We start from the raw sequence: 14,220 nt of genomic DNA, 5'->3' as shown, positions 1-14,220 counted from the left end.
CACACGGTTCATGTCACATTTGCGCATATTCGTCGTAGGCCTCGCATCCAACTGACATCAGCGGACGACGGGTCTTTCCATTCACCGACTCGACATCACATCAAACTCCTCCGTCGATGAAAATGGAAAAATATAAATGAGCACGGAAACAATGAGATATCCACAACCTGATCTTGGACGAAGGCGAAAGAGGCGAAGGCATTGAGGGCGATTACGGAAGTGGGGACAAGTCGAGTGGCAGACGTTTTGTTGCTATTCTTTGCCCTGAGGGCTGCAAGCCAAGCCTAGAACCATGATCGCTTAAGCTGTCTATAGGGCATGTGGCCGGAGAATAACTCGGGCATTGGGTGGCCTGAGTTGGGAATATTCGACGCTGACTGGTGCTAATGCGAACAAATGTGCAGGAACCCAGAGCGGAAGCGGGATGGCGGGTAAGCCTCGCGTACCTAGGATCGACCAATGGAGCCCGGAATATGCTGAATGGCAAGTGGGCGGAGAGAAAATAGCATCAGCTATAACGCAAGGGGAGGAGGAACACCTACGGTAGGACGCGAGCAGTTAGGCACAACCGTCCCGCCCATAACTTCAGCTTTGTTGACAAGCCGGGGAATCTGGCTGCCCCTAAAGTCTCCTTCGCTTAACCTGCTGGTTTTGTCAAGAACCACTACGCGTTTCAAATTTGGTGCAACCAAAAAAAATAAAATTGTCATGCTTCAAATCCGAGTGGTATCTTCCACAACACGAACCTCACCTCTTAATTAATTTTCTTGAGATCTGTGAAATTATCTGACTTTTGCTGAGATGATGCAGCACGCTCACCCGTGAGCAAGGTGCTCACGCGGAAAATGCTATAAGCGTCGGTATTGTCGTTGGTGCTAACACTATGCCTTTAACCTACTCCTCATGAGACTCAAATTGAGGCCGCTCATCTAGCCTCCCCTTCACCAGACAGTTCCCGTCGTCCGAGATGACGCTACACACAATAAGGACATCGGAAGCAAAAAGGAGGAACAAATGAAGCTACACAGTGAGTCTTTCTCAGTTGTCATTCCTGGCTCAATGATGAATCTGCATACCGTAACAAACTAGAGTCTTTGATCCTTCTGGAAATGAAACTCAGTATCGCAACGCACGTCAGTCTGATCATGCAGGATTTCCATGTCACAGCTGCCGCTTCATTGAGAGTCCTATATCTGACATCAACCATAGGAATTGCTCCTCGCTGATCACCCGCCCTCCTCGCCCACAACTCTGAGCATCCGGTACGTTGAACCCCTCAACCTGGCGCTCCAATCTACCATGATGACTGTTTTGAAATAATATACGCTGGAAATTACCGGCAGAGGCTTTCAAGCCGTGGAAGATAACAAAATGGCTATATCTGATCCTTCAATTCCACCCACAACTCTTACAAGTCAAGGTCTTTTGAGGAAGTTGGCTGACTTATGTTCGAAGACAGGTATCGGAAGGTAGGGTTGGTACTCCCACCTCCAAAACAAAGTGGCATCCTTGATGAATGGCACTGGGCTCCGACAACGGCTACAAAACCGCTGGATTTGATGGAAATGCCCCATTGTGGCAGGCCTAGAAAACCTCGCCCACTGATTTGCCTCATCTCCTTACCAATCATATACGTCTTTCGCAACTCGAACTGATTGTCCCGATCTCGAACAGGAGAGCTGGAAGTATACTGGGCGGCTGAGTAGGTCTTTTTTCCCCTTCACGCCCGCCTTTTCCATGATGAACTTTCTAGATGACGAGTCTTATCCAGTACTCTGATGCAGATAAACTCAAACAACCATTCATGCATTTCCTGACCTTCGTCTCTATCTACCACCTTCTCCCACGTCTTGATAGTGTAATGCTAACAATCGAGCCTTCGTCAGATCAGGTGTTGCATTGCAAGTATGTTCACGGCTCTAGACAACCTCTACCCTCCTTCATATGATGAATCGACACATTCCAAAAGACAAGCATATGTCCAAGTCAACCCAGGTTGATGAAGACGAGACTGGTCCAGCCTGACTCGTATCCACACCAACATTCTACTCCTCGATCCGTTCGGTGTGGTTCTAACAGAGATTTTGGCCAGGTTTGCGTGGATAGATCTTTCTCATGTGAGTTACATATTCTTTTCTCCAGTGCTTTGTATCATGATGATTTATTCTACAATTCACGACGGTCAACGTAGCTTATGTTTTGACGACCACCGCCTGTGACAAGGCTTAGATCTGAATATTTGCAATTTCCATGGTGTCTATGTTTGCAAGCATGGACTCGGCTGACTTTTCCATATGCAGAATATCACTTAGTAGCTAGGTGTCTGCGACAAATACAATATGTGATCACCTCTTTTCTCTCTTTTTCGCATCATCCTAGATTGGCGGATTTCACTTTACGATCTCTTATTTTTAATTTCACTCTGATTTGCCCTTGTTTTACTTTTGCCCTGCTCTCACTTCAACTCGGTCCCTCTCTGTCAGCATCAGCATGGGCTCCAGAACAGGGACTCGACCCAAGAGGGTCTACTCAAAGGCGAGGCTTCAGCGTGCCCTCGACGTCTATCATCGGGCTTCCCTACGTTTGATATCCACACGCCATACTCAGGAACGTCATCTTCGCGAGGATTACCAATTCCGACGGGTCAACTCCGCCGGGAACTTTGCGCAAGCTATATCATGGTATGATGATGATTCGTCTGATGAATACTGTCCCACCACAGCCAAAAAACGTCGGCTTCCAGTTCGCAAAATCCCAAAAGCGAAACGAATCAAACATGAAGCTAGGCCAACAAAGCCAGCATCCTCCCCGGAAGCTCGCGATGGGTCTTGCCGATCTCTAGTCACGCTCAAGCTCACATCCAGTGCTGGCAGAGCCCTGCTAAGTGACATTGCCAACAAAGAAGGCACTGGTTCTGGGACCAGGTCAGGTGCAGATGGCGACTTGAGAGAAGGAGTTTCTAAGGGTAGTGTACAACTCGGTCCCGTGTGGGACGGGATTACCTTAGAAACTCGAGACCAAGAGAGTGATAAAATTTGTGGAGGAACAAATCGCAGCGGTTTCAAGAGAAATAGGAATGTTTCGTTAAGATCTGAGGGACCGACAGAATCCAAGAATCCCAGCAAGGTCTGCTATGCGAATACCAGCCGTTTAACTTGCGAACAAGGTCAAATTGAAGCTGCAGCTTCTGTTGAGCGCAGCCTTCCAAAGGAGGCAAGGACTGGAGATACCTTGGTCAACCGGCCCACCGCCACCTCTCACTGCCCTTCTGCTCCTGCTCAGCCAACGCCGATCCAAATTATTCGAGCAGCAGCTGTAGAGATCCAACAAGCTCGGGACATCCTGGCCGGGCTTTCTAGGGAAAACCCAATCGTCCTAGACTCGCCTCGATCTTCGCCAGAAGCATCTCCGCAGAACGAAGAATCCACGTTTCGCACCTTCACAATAAGTACTCCGTGGGCTCATCCGATCAATTTCAAGTATCTTGAATCGTTGAATAAGCCATGCCACTTTTGTGAGGACTTCAGATATGGGATCTTTGGATATGGTGTGATCTCTGTCGAGGTCATCCAATTCATGGAACAGCCAGAGCTTCAAGAGATGGGCAATGGGCATCGGGCTAAGGGCAAAGAAGCAACACGCATGTGCGTCAACTGTTCTTTAAAGCGACTCCATATTTCTCGATGCAAAGTCCATTCAATGCGTCGTTTCGCACATAGATCTGAAGAGCTCCATCGGAAGTACATCACACAGTTGACTGGCGACAGCTATCCCCAAGGACCAGCGCTCAGACACGGGGTGTACCCCACGTGCTCATTGTGTTCGAATGCGGCGTTGTGGAGCTGCTGTGCGGACCAGAGGGTGGATAAGTACTTGAGGAAGCTGAACGATGGTAAGGGGAAAGGTTGCGGGTTGGTCCTCTGTGATTCATGCGCAGGACAAGTGAGAATGGACAGAGGGGTTTTGAAGAGGACGACGGTGCAGGAGGTCGACGGCTACGATTGTCGACGGGCAGATATGGAATTCCTCTTTGCAGGAAGCTTGCTTCACAAGGCGTGGGCTTGAGGGGGGTGGGCTCGATGCGACGAGCTATGAAGCAAAAACAGGAGGGATTTGGCGCCCCGCCGAGTGTTGTCAGGTTGTCAAGAGGGAGAATGCAGGATGAAGACACCCTTGGAGTACGAGTATAGGAAAAGGACAGGGCGCTGAGTGGGAGGTGCTGAAGTGCATCCGTGTGTGTTGTTGCAGTCGGTTATCCTGGCTCAAGGATAATCTCGCTATCGATCGACCTTCGTTGGCAGCATAACAGCGTTTCAAGTAGGCATGATATGTCCCTCGCTCATACTCAGGGCTCATTCTTTTTATTCTGCTTCATAACTGTCCCATTGTGTTGCTGCGAAGTAAAGCTTCTTCGTTGCCGCCGATAAGGTGCCGCTGCGCTGCGATAAGGAATCATTGTCCCACTCGTAAAAAAAAGTGCCATTCCCAAAACACCAGCACCAGCACCAGCATCATCAAACTGGAAGACAATCGGCCTGAGCTATCTTCCGTTCGCATCACATCACCTTCCTCTGCGCTTCTTCCCACCGATCGCCGCCATCTTCTGCCAAACAGGTTACAGTAACAAACACTCACCCTGTCGGCAACCGAATTTGACTGACTGCCTGGCCACTTGGGCCACCGCCCTTTCCACACCGAACTACCTACCTCCAAACGGATCGATAGCGGAGATCATGAGACTTTAAGAGCTTCAAAAGATGAGGACACTGTTGCTGCATACTGCTCATTAGATTCATCCAGTCACCTCTGCTACGCTTTTCCACAACAACGCCGTAAGCCCATTGCGGGCACAACTCACCGCTCCTCAAGTCAGCCATGAGTTTCGTTCAATCCAGTCCATTGGCTATGTTGAGCAGGAGTTCTTTGAATCGGGTGCTGCAGACTTCTGAAGTGAGTGGATGAAACTTTCTTTGCATTTGGTCGAGTTTTCTCTTGAATCAGGCTTTGCATATTCTATCTCGTGGCCTCTGATGGATGGAAACGCCATGTGATGGTCAACATTCCTCTATCCTCGAAGGAATACCTCCGACTTGACAGCCGAGGCAACCTACCCCGTTGGAAGGGGGATGAGGCTCGACACTCTTAGGCCTGGGAATGTAGGCATCCGGTGAACCGACCATTACCTATGTGTCGCCCACCCACCGCTTTGGCTTTCTGCATGGAGTAAGCCGAGAAGAGAAGGTCCTGCTGTGGAGAAGGAAGCAGATCTGCAGACAATTTCCCCGCCGCTGAGAAGGGCATTCCTGAATTTTCCGAGCGGACATGATGCCCCGTGAACCAGCGAGCCAGCAACCAGAGAAAATTGTGTTGAGCCGAAGAAAATCCCAAAGGCCGCACAACGAACTTCACGTCCATCAAGCCATCACCACGCGACCAGCCGCCTTCCCCTCTGCGAACCACCAATCTAGCCCGAATGAGACGTGGTCTGATTCTCGAAAAGTTGCAGTTTGCACCTGCCTGTGACGGTTTTGGCGTGAGCGTTATTCTTGGTCTTGCCGGGGCATTCAATCAAAGATCCCTCCGTTAACGCGTGCGGCGAGCCCCGTAATCGACCTGCGGCAGAGATCTCACTTTATTTCTCGGAGCGAGATCCATCACCACCACCACAGATTCAACCTATCTCTGATCCTCCCGGCCAACATATTGCTGAGATGGGCCAAGACGTGAGCACGCCCGCATTTTCCTCTTGAGACTTTCCCTACGCTGAGGGCACGAGCCACGGGACAAACCTGCTTGCTCAACACATGCGACCTCTACCCCCTGGTCCTGCACCAACCGGAGCGAATTTTTGCCTCAACCCAGCTTCTGCTTTGTGCCATTCACGTCGTTATTGAGTATGGGGTTTTGCATCCCTGAAAGCGATCGAGTATGACGTCGCTCATGCGCCATTTTGTTTTGTTCGGTTTGTGTGATTGGTCATACACCAACTGACATTGATGTAGTCCGAGGTCACGCAGATTGTGGTGGTTATGGTGGGCTTGCCAGCTCGAGGCAAGAGTCTGATCGCTGGCAAAGGTTTATCTAACCATCTCTAGATTGGGCCTTGAGTGCTAACGTGGCTCAGTCAAGAGATATCTTCGATGGACGTCGGTCAACGCCGAGGTATTCAACGTCGGCAAATACAGGCGGACTGACAATCCCCATCCCGATGCCAAATTCTTCGATGTCAATAACGCCGAAGGCGAGAAAGCTCGCCGCGCCGCAGCTGAGGCCGCCGTGGCTGACATGCTTATGTGGTTCAAGGACAAGAACAATAAGGTTGCCATCCTTGACGCAACAAATTCCACCAAGTCGCGACGGAAATGGATTCACGACAAAATCGTGGAGGCCAACCTTCTTCATCTCTTCGTCGAAAGCAAATGCGACGATGAAGATCTCATCATGGCCAACATCCTCGAGGTCAAGACGACATCACCAGATTATATCGGCCAGGATCCAGAGGTGGCCGCCAAAGATTTCCGCAACCGTATCCGGAACTACGAGAAAGTCTACCAAACAATAGATGAATCAGAGAAACACCTCACCTACGTGAAAATCATTAATATTGGGGCACGTGTGGTGATCAACCTGATCCAGGACTACTTGCAATCGCGCCTTGTGTACTACCTCACCAATCTGCACATCAAGCCACGCAGCATTTGGCTATCTAGACATGGCGAGTCAGAATACAACCTCGAGGGCAAGATCGGTGGCGATGCCAACTTATCGGAGCGTGGTGAACGATATGCGAGGATGCTGCCCGAGCTCGTCAAGCGTTCTGGGCTGCCCAAGGATGCTCCTTTGACGATATGGACCTCGACTTTAAAGAGAACAAGCCAGACTGCACAACATCTACAGAAGGAACTTGGCTGGGAGAAATTACAATGGAAGGCGCTCGATGAGCTGGATAGTGGGGTTTGTGATGGGATGACGGTAAGCTGAATCTTTCCGACACCACATGCACCCTCCATCCATTCTTTCTTAGGCACTAATGAATCTCTTCCGTGTGTACAGTACCAGCAAATTGCCGAGAAGTACCCTGAGGACTTTCAAGCTCGCGATGACGACAAGTACAACTACCGGTATCGCGGAGGCGAGTCCTACCGTGACGTGGTTATCCGTCTGGAGCCCATCATCATGGAATTGGAACGAAGCGAGAACATCATTATCATCACGTACGTTCATCTTGGAGCACTTTCGGTCTGATTTTGCGATCAAACTGGCAATACCTTTCCCGTTTGTGCAGAGGCGGTCTTATGCTTCTTGTTTTTCCCCCTTTCCCTCCGAGAATCCCGTTATGCTGACAACTCTTGGGGGCGATACAGTCACCAGGCCATCGTGCGATGCATATTTGCGTACTTCATGGAAATCCCTCAGGAGAAATCGCCTTGGATGGAAGTACCATTACACACGCTGATGAAACTCACACCCAAGGCATACGGCACCGAGGTCGAGCGCTTCAAGGCCGACATCCCTGCCGTATCGACCTGGAGACCCAAGGGCAGCACGGCCAAGCACCATGACAGCGTCAGCGAGGGCGTGCCGGAGGACGTGGTCGGCGAGGCCAAGGGCAAGAACTTTGGCTCGCGCGACGGGACTGTCGTCAAGGAGCTCGATGCTGGCAGTAACCGGAGGGAGCTGACCGCGGGGGAGATTCCAAAGGTCACGATGACCGGATTGCCCTTGCCTTGAGACTTTTGCTGAGCTGTGGGAAATATGGTCTAATAAAGACGAAGACGCGGGATCCCCAGAGAAGCATCGCGAGGAACAGAAGAGGCACCGCGACGCGGAAACACGTTTGAAACCATGAGCCCGGACAGGGAAATGAGGATGAGAAATCAGCGACGGGTCCTAGAGCCATTGGCACCGTCGCTTTGAGACAAGACGAATGAATATTATGCTCTAGAGAGAAGATATGATGTAGGCAGTCTAGTTCAAGTGCATACCTACGTAGCAGAATACCCCCACCACTCGTAGGGCAAGGGGAACACACCTCTAGCCAGTGTACTCTTCTCTCCAAACTATCTTGAAGGTCGTCTTATTTTTAATACTACAGCGCCTGCTGCTTCCTCTGTTATTGTTTTTGTTGTTTACTGAGGGCCCCTTGTCTCTCACACCGATACGTACCTGTTCCTCCTCGAGTGACGACTTCCCTACCTAGGTAGGCTGGATTTACTCATCCTACCGTATTCACTTTGCTTTCCTGCCAGATACGATACAATATACGACTGAAGTGACTAACTAACCCACCAAGAACGTGGATAGATGTCCTAGACTCAATTGATAGGTGGGTAGGTTGCGAGGTTGATAGGCGAGTAGATGGGCAGGTGGGTGGCTGAGTGCCGCAATGATATATTCCATCTATGTTTTCTATATAACATGACGTAGATGGAGGATCTTTCTAGACTAGATACTGGAGACTGGAAACTATAGACTGTAGATTTGTAACTCGTGACAAAGGCCACCCCTCGATTTCAGGATTAACGAAAAGCAAGCGGGAAAAACTGGGCTTGCTGGGTCGAGAATCAGCCTTGAAGAACGGATATGGACATGGATATGGACATGGGTCGATGGACGGATTGGAGCAGATTGTCGCTGTTAGCAGGCAAAAGGTTCCCCGACCGTGCCGCTATTGTAGGCGTCGACGATGAGTTTGATGGATACGTACGTTCCTGGGAGAGGTGGTGCGAGAATGTTAGCTGTCTACTTCTCCAGAGTTCTGTGCTCAACGAGAACAGCATGGGGGGAAATACGTACCGGCAACGCAGATGAAGGCGCCTGCGGCAAACGTCGCCGCGTTGATGGTTGCTTTGATTGGACTCCCGGTCCAGGCCCTCATCCCATAAACGCCCTTGACTCTCCCCTTATCCAGCCCGTGATAGGCATCGTACAACCAGAATGCACCGGCAATCCCATAGGTGTACCAACTCGCGAACAGACTCGCCGCGATACTCACGAGGTACGCGAATATGGGGACTCCCACCGCCAACACAAATGCAGCGCCGTTGGCAAGGATGATGAGCGTGGTCCACGTGGTCCAGCCCAGGATGGTATGCTTGTGCAGATGATGTCGAGATTTGCGGAAGAAGCGAATGAAGAACAGTTTGGCAGCGGTGTGAGAGTACAACGACCCTGCGATCAGGAAGTTGGGGAGAGCGATGCCGTACGTGGCTTTGGCCCATTTGGTGGGGAGGGATGAAAAGGCCGGCGACTGGACTGACGGCCCTAAATACACGTACATGACGATGGTGAAGACGGTGTAGAACCTGAAGAGCATTCCGCCATCGACGGCTTACAGTCAGCCTCATATCCATCCCGGGTATGGAACGGCTCTTTACTCACGCAGTGGCAAAAACCTGCAACACCCACGCTGCCTTTTTGGCATCAGCCGGCCGCTTCATCTCCGAGATCAGGATGAAAAACATGAAATGCCCGGCGTAGGCGAACACAGGATTCGTGATAGACACAAAGGCATTGTAGAAGCTGGCCGAACGAGCGACGTCGACGTGTCGATCGGGAGCGGGATTCCCCCCAGCTGCGCCCATACCTACGACACCGGCAACCAAAATGCAGATGCATGATGGAATACAGAGCCAGGAGAGCTGGTCCAGTGTTCGAGGAAACGAGAGTATAAGGGTTGGAATTGCAAAGATTCCTGGCTTGTCAGCTAGTGATAATAGACAAGATCACGACGCAGCAAAACACACCAGTATACCACATCAGACAGAGCTTGTTGTCCGATAATACCCCCAAGGCAATCTGTCCAGCAAGTAGCTGTGATCCAGTTGCGCAGACGGCGAAGATGACGGTACCAGCGGAGAGAATTTCGCGCAGCAACGGCCCACCAAGGATCCTCCCGGCATCACCCATATTGTGAACCTCGGGGTGGTTGATTTTGAAGTCTATCAGCACCAGAGAGGTGTAGAGCGCAAAGACCCCTGTAACGAGGTTGCAATCAGACACGCGAGTTTCAGGCTTCACGATGCCCAGAGACCTCGGGCTATCTTACCAAGAAAGATGATCAGGACCACTCCTGGCACGATGCCGACCACCGCCGTCGCTGCTGGTAAGGAGAGCATGCCATTACTGACGATCTCAGCGATCATGAGAACGGCGACGAGAGGCCATGATAAGGTTTTGTATTTGATATCAGCACCTTCCTCGTTGCCAAAGACGTCTCGATCTAGTGCCGTCAGCAAGGCGCACACATTTCTTCTACCTAGTTCAGTGTAGAACGTACCATGGTAACCAGCGGGTGCGCCATCAACGAGATCTCGCGACCGAGCAGTGGACAGTCCTTCCGGCTCGATGATCTCATCTGCCGGACCTCTGTACTCAAACTTCTTCTCGTAGCTCGACATTGTTCGACGCGCGATGATTCTATGGTGTCAGCTATTACTACTTCCGATGAGGACGGTCGACTCTCCGGTGAGTCGTAGCTGTCATGACCATAGAATGGGCGGAGACGTCAAGCAGGCGATGTAAAGATTAAATGGCTCTAGTTGGCAAGGATATTACCGACAACACTCTTGTCGCCCATCGCATTATCTATCAAAGCCCCTTCTGCCAGAAGAGGAAGGTGGAAAGGCATAGTGCGTAGCAGTCTCCTTGCAGGGGCAGGATTGGATAGCGATCATGATGACAGAGATGGTTGAGGTCAGGATACCAGGAGTTGATTGCAGGGGCCCGGAGTGGATCGGGAGTTGGCCGGTGCCAAGCCATAGAGACAGCCACTCCTTACCAGCCACTGGCAATGGAACGCTGACCTAAACAAGTCACACCAGCCACAGTGTCCTGATCTCCCATGCCATTTCGAAATCACATGCTGCAACTGCGCCCGTGAGCCAATCATCATCTGATCCGCAACCTCTTTCGTCATACCCATTCCACCCAAGTGCCACCCTCCACACTCCCAGCTCGCCAGGTTGAAACCGGGAAACAGCAGTGAGAGAAAGCTTTGGCTCCTTTGCTCCGTTCTCATCATTCACCTCTGTTGTCACTTTTGTGCGAAAATCCTTCTCTTGCGTCCGCCGCCCCTTCGAAGCTCATCCCCTGTCCTTCCTTGAGAGCTGCACTGTCATCCACGCGATTGGCAAGATGAGTTACGCCGATGTTGCTGCCAAAGGGCCCAAACAATCCCCAGAAGAGGTCAGTCAAGCTCCCATTCCCAACCACACCAGAATGCCTAGCTAATCCCTCTATAGGCGTACGTTCCTGGCCATGCCTGCGAGCATATTTCCAATCCGCTAATGTGGTATCAACTAGGCGTGCTCCACCTGTTCCCTCCCTCTCTCAGTCCGAGTCGGAAGTTGCAAGCTTGATCGACGTCGACTCGCCGCACGTCAGCTCAGTCAAATCGGATTTCCAAGAACAAGCCATCAAGACTGAGACGCAGGCCGAACGGATCGAGCACGAACTGGAGGACAAGGCTCGCGCAGCAAGGCAGGAATTCTCAGACAATGCCGCAAGTGCCAAGAAGAAAGCTGCTAGCAAGGGCAAGCAGTTCAAGGACGAGATGAAGAAGGATGGACAAAAGTTGAGCGAAAATAGGGACAATCCTGTTGTCGTTGGTAATGCCATCATCTGGGGCATTGCCACTATTGCTATTGGCTATGGAGCCTATCAGAAGCATACGGAGGGCAAATTGGACTGGCAGCTTGCTGGATCTGTGGCCGCTGGAGTAGGCGCTTTCGCTGTCGCGGATTATTTTGGCAGCAAGTAAGATTGACGCCTTCTCTGATCTTTGTTATTGGTAAACTGACACGCCTTCTAGGTGGCTCCTTGAGAACAAGTACCCTCCGAAATAGGCCGCAACTGGCTCAGTTTGAACGACTCTCCCATGGCGGCGGTGGTGGAAGGAATTGTCTAGATTTCGGCGCGACTTCTCTACTCGATTGACGGTGGCGGCGCGCTTCTGGCGTGCAAGCCTTTGGGTGCCATATTTCTTTGGTCTCGCAAATATGATATCCTCTTTTTGATCTCCTCGCTGCAATAACTTCCTTCCACAGCTTTGTGTTTTGGCTTGATCGATGACGTTTCAGTAACCAACCCGACACCGCAAGGAATCTCCTGCTCCATTTCCCCTGGTGGTCTCATCGGTTGACAGATCCCTCGTCCGTGAGTCAGCCTGCGAAGGGCATGGCATGCTGATTCTGACCGCTTGCGACGAATAGACCGCTGATTGCAATACAACCATGAACAGGGTGAAGAGGCGACAATGGCTATCATGAGCATGGACATCTAGATGAGGTTGGACTGAGGTATCGAAGATCGAGTCATGGTTGGTGACCGGATAGAGGAAACTGAGGAATCCATTGATAAAGTGCAGGACTAACACTGGGTTGCAGAAGATCATGGTGTACAGGAACGAAGGCTGTTGTTGGATTATATCCCAGCCTGAGCGAGGCTCACTGGAGAAGGGCTGTTCTTTGTCGGATGCGCCGTTCATTGCTGCTACATAGGATTCGAATGTGAAGGTGGTGCTCTGGATAGGCACTGTGGGTTGCGAACAACAATATCCGCTGTTGTTTTGGCGAAACGATGGCTGCGAGCACAGGAGTGAGACTGGCGCGGTGGACGAAGACAATTCTTTGGGGCTTCAGAAGATAAAATTGATAACAGTGGGATATCCTCGTAATCAGTATAGGTGAATGAGGGGAGAAAATAGGTTCAGCCAAAGAAAATGTGCGGTTACTGCAATGGTCGACGGCAACGACTTCCTCACCCACCAGAGGCTGATTTACTTTCAGGTGACACTGCAACACGTCAAGGCAGTTGCGGCGTCACAGGAATCGCTTGAGCTGTATGGTTTGCTTGTGAGTGTCCTCAATATGGAATTTCTCAACAAGACCTTAGTGACCATAGGCCTGGGAAATCGTAGGTGAATTGTACGCCTGTATAGTCAGGTGGCCCATGTCTAGCATCTCTAACTACGTGTGCCAGCATAGTGATCAACGATGTGTTTTTCCCTGTAGGAACAAGTTTTGTCATGGTTACCAGTTTGTGTCGTCGAAGTAGAGCGAATCATATGTGATTCGGCAGAATTTCGTATTTAATGCCCTTTTGGGGTTCCAGCGCAGCAGCAAAGCGCGCTGGGAGGACAAACTGTACTTTTGGTGCCCCCCATCAACAACATGAATTATTGGAGCACAAAGTTGAGACGGAATTTCTAGCATCTCTTGTAAAGTCCCTGTATTTCCTCCATCATAATCTGGTTTCGAAGCATTTGCAAGATGGTAAGTCGATCCTCTGTCAGGTGCGGCTCAAGACATCTCGTTCACATGCTCCAGAATGTGCTATTCAACCAAGCCCTGAAACAGTCCACCTCTGTCAGAAAAGACCTAGAAACTTTCGCACAGGCACCGGCCACCGCGTCTCCCGCTCTACAGGGACAGATATCCACGACCCTTACCAGTCTTTCACGAACCCTAGAGGACTACCAAAATCTCTCGCGAAATGAGCTGAACGAAGAGAAGAAAGAGAAGGCATTAGAGAGACTCAAGAACTTTCGCGCAGATCTGGCGTCCTATCGCACACAATTCGATCAACTGAAAAGGGAACGTGAGGCAACCGTTGCTGTAAACAATAGGAATGAACTACTCGGTCGACGGCCGCACCATGCTGCAACCCCTGAGAACCCATATGCCCATGTCTCAAGTCAGAGCGCATTTGCTCCTGCCCACCGCAACACACAAGACGGATTGTCCTTCGGCGCGGGTTCCAGTGAGTATACTCGGGAGGAACACGCACTGCGAGAACAGAGCTTCTTTGATACTGCCAACGCCCAGCTCGATGAATTTTTGGATCGAGGCCGAGCTGTTCTGGGCGATCTGGGACATCAACGTGACATTCTCAAAGGTACACAGCGGAAGCTCTATAGTGTTGCCAATACTCTCGGAGTGAGCGGTGACACTATCCGGATGGTTGAGCGAAGAGCCATGCAAGACAAATGGATCTTTTGGGGAGGTGTTGTGGTGTTTTTCTCCTTCTGCTTCCTGGTCATCTACTTCTTGAGATAACCATATTGTTGTGGCAACTTCTCACGCCAGTTCGATTCTCCTCGATGCAACGCTCATCAAGTCATCCTGATAGCGGCGGCATGTGTTTCGGCTAAGCTGAGACGACCGAATAGCGGACGTGGGCTCGGATTACTGAAGCTTGGTCACGAACACATGATAAAAA

The 14,220-nt window shown here is 50.8% G+C and overlaps 5 protein-coding genes across 5 annotated transcripts; 4 read left to right on the top strand and 1 right to left on the bottom strand.

Annotated features, from left to right (window-relative positions):
- Positions 1-2,490: 2,490 nt before the first annotated feature.
- Positions 2,491-4,065, top strand: AYO21_06874 (hypothetical protein; the record flags this gene model as incomplete). Its single annotated transcript, XM_022656833.1, has 3 exons — positions 2,491-3,644; positions 3,720-3,892; positions 3,938-4,065. 3 exons carry the CDS (start codon positions 2,491-2,493, stop codon positions 4,063-4,065), a joined length of 1,455 nt encoding a protein of 484 aa, XP_022510795.1.
- A 1,831-nt stretch (positions 4,066-5,896) lies between these two features.
- AYO21_06873 (hypothetical protein) lies at positions 5,897-7,731 on the top strand (the record flags this gene model as incomplete). The annotated part of the gene is made up of 5 exons (XM_022656832.1): positions 5,897-5,926; positions 6,003-6,075; positions 6,125-6,972; positions 7,054-7,214; positions 7,365-7,731. The coding sequence occupies 5 exons, from the start codon at positions 5,897-5,899 to the stop codon at positions 7,729-7,731; spliced, it is 1,479 nt and encodes a 492-aa protein (XP_022510794.1).
- A 906-nt stretch (positions 7,732-8,637) lies between these two features.
- AYO21_06872 (hypothetical protein) lies at positions 8,638-10,400 on the bottom strand (the record flags this gene model as incomplete). The annotated part of the gene is made up of 6 exons (XM_022656831.1): positions 8,638-8,738; positions 8,797-9,305; positions 9,382-9,694; positions 9,747-9,977; positions 10,049-10,222; positions 10,280-10,400. 6 exons carry the CDS (start codon positions 10,398-10,400, stop codon positions 8,638-8,640), a joined length of 1,449 nt encoding a protein of 482 aa, XP_022510793.1.
- Positions 10,401-11,136: 736 nt separating this feature from the next.
- On the top strand, positions 11,137-11,846 carry AYO21_06871 (hypothetical protein; the record flags this gene model as incomplete). The annotated part of the gene is made up of 3 exons (XM_022656830.1): positions 11,137-11,187; positions 11,336-11,757; positions 11,813-11,846. 3 exons carry the CDS (start codon positions 11,137-11,139, stop codon positions 11,844-11,846), a joined length of 507 nt encoding a protein of 168 aa, XP_022510792.1.
- A 1,425-nt stretch (positions 11,847-13,271) lies between these two features.
- AYO21_06870 (hypothetical protein) lies at positions 13,272-14,057 on the top strand (the record flags this gene model as incomplete). The annotated part of the gene is made up of 2 exons (XM_022656829.1): positions 13,272-13,274; positions 13,329-14,057. The coding sequence occupies 2 exons, from the start codon at positions 13,272-13,274 to the stop codon at positions 14,055-14,057; spliced, it is 732 nt and encodes a 243-aa protein (XP_022510791.1).
- Positions 14,058-14,220: the final 163 nt, after the last annotated feature.

The sequence above is a fragment of the Fonsecaea monophora genome, assembly GCF_001642475.1.
Source record: "Fonsecaea monophora strain CBS 269.37 chromosome Unknown Scaff50, whole genome shotgun sequence".
Classification (NCBI taxonomy): domain Eukaryota; kingdom Fungi; phylum Ascomycota; class Eurotiomycetes; order Chaetothyriales; family Herpotrichiellaceae; genus Fonsecaea; species Fonsecaea monophora.
This window is presented reverse-complemented; position numbering and strand designations above follow the sequence as displayed.